General features: G+C 40.0%; 1 protein-coding gene across 1 annotated transcript; it reads left to right on the forward strand.

The window, feature by feature from the left end:
- Positions 1–8,016: 8,016 nt before the first annotated feature.
- On the forward strand, positions 8,017–8,684 carry LOC131997323 (uncharacterized). Its single transcript, XM_059368133.1, has 3 exons — positions 8,017–8,085; positions 8,147–8,461; positions 8,532–8,684. The coding sequence occupies exons 1-3, from the start codon at positions 8,017–8,019 to the stop codon at positions 8,682–8,684; spliced, it is 537 nt and encodes a 178-aa protein (XP_059224116.1).
- The last annotated feature ends 680 nt before the right edge of the window (positions 8,685–9,364 follow it).

Below are 9,364 nucleotides of genomic sequence, written 5' to 3' on the forward strand. Positions count from 1 at the left end.
TGTTTTAAGTTTTGTGAATACGAGTGTTAAACTTTAACGCTGGTATTCACAAAACTTAAGGTAGATCTCAACTTAGGTTTATTTAGATTTAGGTTAGATTTCCTTTATAGAAATGTGAAAATGTTTTGTGAATAGATCCGTAAGTTTTCTCCCTACGAGATAATAAGTTAAGGTGAAGAATATACGGCAAATGATTTCGGTATAACAATAACAACTTCCAAAGCGATTTATATTTAGACTTATTTCATATCACGCAAAAAAAATAATTCATTAGCCATAAACGAAATTTTCCACAATTAAACTTCTTTTGTTGTAAGCAAAGAGAATTTGTTTGTGTTAAAATAACCGATCAGACTTCGGTAACTATAAAATCATGGATGACTTTCTGTCAAATATAAGCTCGTTTTGCCCCAATAGTTCCTTTTGTTCGTTGTTTGTTTTTCAAGTTGGAGTTACTATATTTATTTAGAATTTTTTGTTTTATTAATAGGATTTATTTATTGTAGTTTTTTATTTATATATATATGTACATTATCTTCTATATTTTTTTTTGTTATTTTTCATAAACCACAACATACGAAACATTTATATTACATTTGAAGTAAATAAAGAATATACAAAACTGAACGTTTTACTCATATAATGAACTTTTTAGATGGTAACTCAACATATTTAGGATTTCGTGGGAGACGTTTAGGTCTTCGCGATTCGAAGGGTTCAGCAGTCAGATTGAAGTCCTTAAATGCTATCAAAGTGATGCCTTTGGCACAGGCATATCCTATTGCAGAGACAAAGAAAGAAATCTGGTAACAAATACAGATAGTGTACTGAGAATATGGAAAGAACACTTTTCCCTGCTGCTGGTATCCGATGACAGTGGCCATGTGTACCACCACTCCCAGATGATGGTATAGAAAGTGTTCCACCTAGTTACAACAAGGTCCATGTAGCAGTAAACCAGCTGTAAACTGGTTTACTGCTACTGGGTTGCCGACTTAACTGCTTAAGACAGGAGGCAGCAAGCTGCTAATGCGCAATACGCCTAGAAGAAAGCATTACCCGATGACTGGAAATTCAGCATACCATGTCCCGTACACAAAAAAGATGACAACTACAGAGGAATTAGTCTGTTTCCCAACGCATACATGATACTGTCTAAAATCAACGAGCAGTAGCAGTAAACCAGCTGAAAAACACTAAGGCAGCACGAACTGATGGGTTGCCGACTTAACTGCTTAGAAAAAGAGGCAGCAAGCTGATAATGCGCAATATGCCTAGAAGAAAGCATTACCTGATGATTGGAAATTCAGCATACCATGTCCCGTACACTAAAAAAGATGACAACTACAGATGAGTTAGTCTGCTTGCCAACGCAAGCAAGATACTATCTAAAATCAACGAGCAGTAGCAGTTAACCAGCTGAAAAACAATTAGGCAGCAGGAACTGATGGGTTGCCGACTTAACTGCTTAAAACAGGAGGTGGAAAGCTGATAATTCGCAATATGCCTTGAATAAAACATTACCGATGACTGAAAATTCAGCTTACCATGCCCCGTACACAAGAAAGATGACAACTACAGAGGAATTAGTCTGTTTCCCAACGCATACAAGATTCTATCTAAAATCAACAAATCCCTATCAGTGCGGCTTTTGACCTCCTAAATACACCATAGACCTGATATTTACATTTTACCAAAGGACAAATCAACACCTACCAACTTTTTGTTGACTACAAAGATGTCTTCGCCAGCCCTGTACGTTCAAAGGTATTTCCAGCCATGTCTGGGTGTGGCATCCCAGCAAAACAGATATAATTTTGCGGGAAGACTTGATTGCTGATATACGCTTCTTAATAAGAATAGGGAAGAAGCTCTCTGAACTATTCAATACCAAAAGCGGTTTCAGACAGGGAGACAGCTTGTCATGTGATTTCTCTTATTTCCTGCTGGAGAAGATTATACGAGATGCAAATGTGAATAGATTTGGCATCAGGGTTGCGAAGTCAGAATCGAGTAATTCATGCAAATGTTGACCGTGACCGTGAAACGATGCGGATTTTGCCATCCTCAGAGAAGGCGTCCATCTCCCTCCTACACTGCTAGACAGTTCGTGACCTTACCTTCCTGGTATTTATTGCCCTTATGGCAATTTTTCTGTCGGTAAAGATGTTCACACTCGACGTCCTCGCGTAAGCACCACACCACTTCACGCATTCCGTGATCTCCGCCTACAGGACCGTATTATGGTCAGGCAGTCTAAAACAGATATCAATACCTGGATTCTTAATATAGACCCCCAGGCCCACTCTGTCCTCTAGCTTTGATCCATCCGTGTAACATGATCTTCCAGATGGCAATACTAGGGTTCCGTCAATCCAAGGCTGTGCCGATGGCAGCAGTGCCTCGCACTCGACTTCAAAGTTCATCTCAGGTATCCGATCGAAAACCTTTTACCTCCCTTCCAGGTTTCCTATCGTCGCCTCGATTATACCGCAATGGCAAGAGCTGCTCCCATCCTCAATCCACTCTCCCATCGCCTTAAGCCTCATAGTCGCAGTGGCTGCCTCACACTTAATTTCTATGTCAATGGGTCGGATATCTAGAATAGTCTCCAGTGCCCGAGTGGGCGTGGTCCTCATCGCTCCGCCTATGCCAAGACAACATGTTCTCTGAACCTGTTGTATTGTCCTTATGTTGCATTTTTTCTCCATAGCAGTCCACCAAACTACTGAGGCGTAAGTAAGTATTGGTCTAATCATGCTCCTGTAGAGCCAGTGGACTATCCTCGGCTTCAGGCCCCATTTCGAGCCTACGGCCCGTCTACATAGTGCCCAACGTCTGTGAGCTTTCTTAGTACGCTCCTGAATGTGACACTTCCAATTCAGTTTCCAGTCCAAGATCACACCTAGGTATTTGACCTTGTCAGATGTCGAAATCGTCTAATTGAGGAAACGTTTTGCGTTAAATTCGCCCACCTTCGCCTTCCTCGTGAATAGGCATATTTCAGCCAATTTTGGCACACTCTTTTCAACATTTCAGCCGGTATCTCACGAAAAAATGCTTCAATGTTGTTTTCCAATAGAGATGAGCTTTAACATTGCCCCCCAAAAAATAGTCTAAAGGCGTTAAATCGCACGATCTAGGCGGCTAATTGCCCGGGCCCGAACATGAAATAAAATGTTCACCGAACTCGTCTCTCAATAAGTCTTGTTGAAACCACATGTCATGCAAATTAAGCTGTTGTATTTTTGGCAAAGAAAAATTGGATATCATCACACGGTAGTGCTCACCATTCACAGTTACGTTACGATTCGCATCATCTTTGAAGAAGTACGGTCCAATGATGCCACCAGCCCATAAACCGCACCTCACTGTGACTTTTTCTGGATGCATTAGTAGCTCTTGCAATGCTTCTGGCTGATCTTTGCACCAAAATCTACATTTCTGCCTATTTACTTACCCATTGAACCAAAAAAGACCTTCGCCGTAAAATGGAGGAAGGGCGCGATGAACTTTCTCCAACAGAGCACGCATTTTGATAATGAAATTCAATAATTTGCAAGCGTTGTTCGTTTGTAAGACGATTCCAGGTTAAATTATAGACCTTACTGAAGATGTTTGACAGTGAGCTTTTTAAACCAGTATTGCCAAAAAGATAGTAACTAAAAAATCACCCTATACATGGGAGCTACATCAAAATCTTAACCAATATCTATAAAATTCACTAGTGCTCAGAACCTTCGCACCTATGCACCTTCGTGCATAATTTCGCGAAGATCGTCTTACAAATGACCATATTATTGCAGTATTAGTCCAAATCGGACGAATATACATATATTTGGGTACTATTTTTATATCTGAACCGATTTCTTCCAATTTCAAAAGGCTTCGTCTCTAGGTTAAAAAAGATGCGTATAATAAATTTGCACAAAAATTAACATGGAAAGAAAAACACACTGCGAAACAGACTAATGGACACTTAGAATCAAATTCTGATTTGATCGGTATGCTTGTTAACGGGTCTCTCTCTCTCTCTTCCTTGTAGGATAGTAGTAGTTTAGGGTATAATACTTTACTTTAATTGGCAGAAAATTTGTTCCACTAGCCGAACGTAGAATAGCCTTCCAAGCGCCTCGATCTTCTGCGCTCATTCTAAAATCTCTGACACAAAGTTTCGAGGTGTCTCCCACCACTTGATCTTTCCATCGGGCTTTTGGTCTTCCCTGTTTGCGTGTACCATCGTGTTTGCCTTCAAAAGACTTCTATGCTGGAGCTTCTTCGTCCATTCTGACCACATGACCCAGCCAATGCAGCCGTTGTATTTTGATGCGTGTAACTATGCTATCGGCGTCATACAGCTCGTGGTTCATATGTCGCCTATATTCTCCATTAACGCAAACTGGTCCATATATTTTACGAAGAATCTTTCTCTCAAATACTCCAAGAACTGCCTCATCTGCTTTCACAAGTACCCATGTTTCAGAACCATATAACAGCACGGGTAGTATCAGTGTCTTGTATAGTGTAATCTTCGTCTGACGAGAAGTGGCCTTGTTTCTAAACTGCAACTTAGTCCAAAGTATCATCTGTTTGCCAGTATTATTCTTTGCTTAATCTCAAAACTGGTGTCACTCGTTTCGGTTACGGCGATGCCAAGGTAGATAAAGTTACTGACTATCTTTTCTCCATGTTCTTTATCTGCTCGGTTGTACAAGGTGTTTTGGGAGTTGAAACCATCCATTTCGTCTTATCTCCATTTACTGCCAGACCCATTTTCACTGATTTTCTCGATTCTTTCAAAGGCTGCAGTTACTACTTCCGGTGACCGACCATGTGTGCATGTGTTCTCTTGTGATTAGTATGCCATATCTATTCACATGTGCATCTCGTATAATTTTCTCCAGCAGGATATTAAAGAGATCACACCATAGGCTGTCTCCTTGTCTGAAACCTCGTTTGGTATTAAATGGTACGGAGAGATTCTTTCCTAGGGTATTATAATACTAAAAACTTTTGAATGACCTCAGTTTTTGACAGTTTGGTCATTTTCATTCTGAAAGCAGGAAAATCTTACTACTCGAGGCCGAAAGATTTTCGTCCCATTAATCTGTCATTGATAGAAACATATCTTAAGGCAAAGATCCCTGGAGATCGCATGTCGCGCCAGCAGCATGTCTATAGTAAGCGGAAATCCACGGAAACAGCCCTTCTCGACCAAGTCGGCTACATAGGGGGTTCTCTCGCTGTCAAGGAATATACAATGGTACCATTTATTGACATTAAAGGTGCTTTCAATAACGTAAAACCGACGTCAATCACGAAGGAGTTGGAGTTTCTGGGCATCAACTCTACCGTAAGAAAGTTTATTAATAACTTACTTACTCAAAGATGCATTACGGCAGGCTTGGGATCTGTGGATCTCAAAAGATGGGTCAGCAGAGGAACACCTCAAGGAGGTGTACTGTCTCCTCTACTTTGGAATATAGCCATTAACAATATATTATTGTCTTTGGAAGAAAAAGGCGTAAAAGTGGTCGCGTATGCTGATGACGTGCCAATTGCGGTTAGGGTAAAGTTTCCCAGCACTCTAGGAGATATTCTTCAGGAAGCTCTATGCGCAAAAGCGAAGTGGGTTACCGAAAGTGGTCTTGGCATAAATCCGTCTAAGACAGAATTACTTCTTTTCAGCAGGAGTTATAGGTTGCCTACCGTGGAACCTGTCTCCTTGGAAGGAGGGAATGTTCCATTTACAGAAAGTGCAAAATACCTGGGTGTTTTGCTGGACAGGAAATTGAACTTCAAATCCAACATATTGGAAAGGGCAAGAAAGGCAACCCTATACACCTACTACAGAACCATTGGCAAAGGTTGGGGGTTTAGACCGCGTGTCATGCATTGGGTATATACTGCAGTTGTCAGACCTGTAATGCTATATGGTGTTGTGGTCTGGTGGACGTCGCTTCAAGAGTTCATCTACTGTTCAATACTTAACCTGAACCAAAAGATGGCTTGTTTGAGGATTACAGCCGCACTGAGGACGACACTATCTGATGCACTGAATGTAATGCTACATCTTATGCCTCTGGACATTGTGGCTACCCAAATTGCAGCGACCACTGTCGTGAGGTTAAGGGAGCTTTCTCATTGATCATGTGACGGATACGGACACTGTGTTATCCTTGATACAATATCGAATGTTCCAGGCAGTTTGGCTCAGGTAGGGTGTTCCCTACCTGTACCACTATTCCTGATAGAAGCGATTGGAACTACGATATCCCTGGTAACAGAAGTTACATAGACTTCTATACGGATGGTTCCAAATTAAACGACCAGGTGGGCTTTGGGGTGTACTCTGAAGAACTTGGACTGGTCATATCGCAGAGGTTACCCGACCACTGCAGTGTGCATCAAGCGGAGATCCTCGCAATTATGGAAGTGGTGGAATGGCTAAGATATAATGTCATTACGACGATTGGCATATATATCTTCTCAGGCAGCCATTAAATCCCTGGGGAACGCATTTCTGATCACAAAAATCACCCTCGACTTTTGCACCTCTCTCAACGAGATGGCTGAACAGTTCAAAATTCACCTGTTCAGGGTGCTGGGCCACAGTGAATTGTAAAGCGGACGAGCTCACGAGACTAGGAGCTACCTTACACATTCCAGGGAAACTCCTTAAAATATTATTGTTCAAAACAATGTTGTCACATCGACTGTTACTATGACCTCATTTGGCTTCTGCTATTGTATTTTCCTTGCACATATCTGCTCCAAACTAAACTTTTTACTTAAAAAGCTCTACAATTTGAATGTTATTTTACCCATACAAATAAAATATATGCTGGATCATTCGTTGCTAATGCCTCGTATATTGTAGGGTGCTGTGGTATATTCCGGATCCAATAGGACTACTTTGCTGAAGCTTCAAAAGTGTTTCCATAGCATACTACGGTTTGGTTATGGGCGTCGTTGTAGACGAGACTAATAATACTTGGCGAAACAATTACTTGAATGTTCTTTTAAGACTTTCTCAATATTAAATGCCTGTGCTTTTTCTTCAATATCCTTAAGTACCGTGAACCCAGTTACCTTCTTCCTTACTTTCAATTCTTGAATTCAACCCGGAATTCTCAAAATCTTATTGAAAGTTTCAATCATGTTGTATTTGAAAGATCATTTGTAATACGCTTGTCAAGACTATGGAATACTTTTCCTACTAGTCTTAAAAACATCTCAAAGTTATGTGTCCTAATCTAGACTTGAAGTGGTCTGCCGCTTCGCTATCACTGGCTGGAACAGACGAGTCAGTCATGACAGGCCTTCGTCTAATCGGAAAACATGCTGACAGACTGAAGGTTGGCAGTAACGTCTTTTGCAGAAGCTGTGAGGACATCGAAGAACAAGAGATTATAGAACACCTTCTGTGTGTGTCCCGCCCTGGCAGTGAGACCTTTAGGTTCCCATTTCTTTGAGAACTTGTCTGATTTAGCAGAAGTGAGTATTCGCATTTTTTTTTGCTTTTTAAAGAGATGTGGATGGTTCTGGTAGGTAGGAACTAGAAGACATATTCCTTCTTCTGTTCCTGTGGTATCACATTGGACGAAAACGCCTAAGTGAGTCTGATGCCACACTGCCACTTTAACCTACCCTAACTATGCCCTTCACCTATATTGGAGAATATAAAAATGCAATTCGGTGTTTTTGAAACTGATTACATTATGACTCAACTTTTCCATGTTGTTTACCATTATCACCCAAATTTGTGGATTTCAAAGTTAATTTTATCTCCATATATTTGTAAATTTAACAAAATTAACAACACATTAAAAGCTCCGAATTAAATGGTTGCCAATGTTAATGAATGTTTGTGAATTTCCAATAGACCATGTAAAATGTGCTCTATATGCAATATTTTGTTGGTCCGAAATTCAGTTTGAAGTGTTTTCAGTTTGATGGAAGTTTGAAATTTAGTTTTTAATACCTACACACTGCTATATGATGAAAGTATTTGTAATGGATTATCCTTTGCGGTTTTTTGGAGTGCTCACAATTTGTTACTTGCACCCCAAAGTGGAGGCCAAGGTTTGTAGATATTTCTTCAATGCTCTCTTTTTCATCCTTCCTCATCACCCGTTTGCCACAGCGTGATTTCAAATTTGAAATCTTGGATTTTAAAATCAATGTAACTGATGCCGAATTGTTTTCGGATTCTATCTACTCTTCATACGATAGACAACAATTGACGGTCGAATTTAGCATGGTCCAAACCATAACCGAATGGTCTGGAGTTTTCAATGTGGACATATTGCCTGTAGGTGGTCCAATTACCCACATTCTGAAACTGAATGGCAATATTTGTGATTGTCTTAGATCGGCTTGTCGAAATAATTTAATGGTCGCTTTGTTTAAGGAAGTATTTCGTTCATCGAATTTTCCCCAAAAGTGTCCATTATTGGCGGTAAGTTCATTCAATGCCAATAACTCTTGCTGATCTAGCGAATAGTGAATGTTTTTTTTCCATTTCATAGAAAAACAAATACTATTTAAGAAATTATACCGTTCGTGCTGATGACTATCCTGCTTTCTTGCCTCAGGTGATGTGGCAAGTCAACATTGACATGATGTTCAATAAAAAAATGGCTATGACATGGTTTCTAAAAGGCCGTACGGGTAAATTTTGAGAATATTTCTAAAAGTTATATGCGGAAATTTTTGTAAATTATTGCAAATACAATAAATATTTATTATTTGATTTGAATGTAATATATAAAGGGTGATTTTTTAGCTATTATCCTTGTGGCAACACTGGTTTAAACAGCTCACGTACGTTTCGTGTTTTATTTCACTGTCATACATCTTCCGTTAGGTCTACAATTATTGAATTTTATTATCAAAATGCGTGCTCTGTTAAGGAAGTTCATTGCGCACTTCTTCCATTTTACGACGAAGCTCATTTTTGGTTCAATGGGTACATAAATTAGCAGAATGGTCGATTTTAGAGTGAAGATCAGCCAGAAGCATTGCAAGAGCTACCAATACATCTAGAAAAAGTAAAAGTTTGGTGCGGTTTATGGGCTGGTTGTATCATTGGATCGTACTTCTTCAAAGATGACGCGAATGGCTACCTAACTGTGGATGGTGACCACTACCGTGAGATGATATCCAATTTGACTCGCATGACATGTCGCATTCAAGGAGACGGTGGCAAATGCACACAGCAGGCATAACTATGGACTTATTGAGTGTCGAGTTCGGTCAACATTTTATTTCACGTTTGGGATCGGTCAATCGGCCGTCTAGATCGTGAGATTTAAAGCCTTTAGACTTTTATGTGGGGCTATGTTAAAGCTCAAATCTATGC

Source organism: Stomoxys calcitrans, chromosome 1 (genome assembly GCF_963082655.1).
Source record: "Stomoxys calcitrans chromosome 1, idStoCalc2.1, whole genome shotgun sequence".
Lineage (NCBI taxonomy): Eukaryota > Metazoa > Arthropoda > Insecta > Diptera > Muscidae > Stomoxys > Stomoxys calcitrans.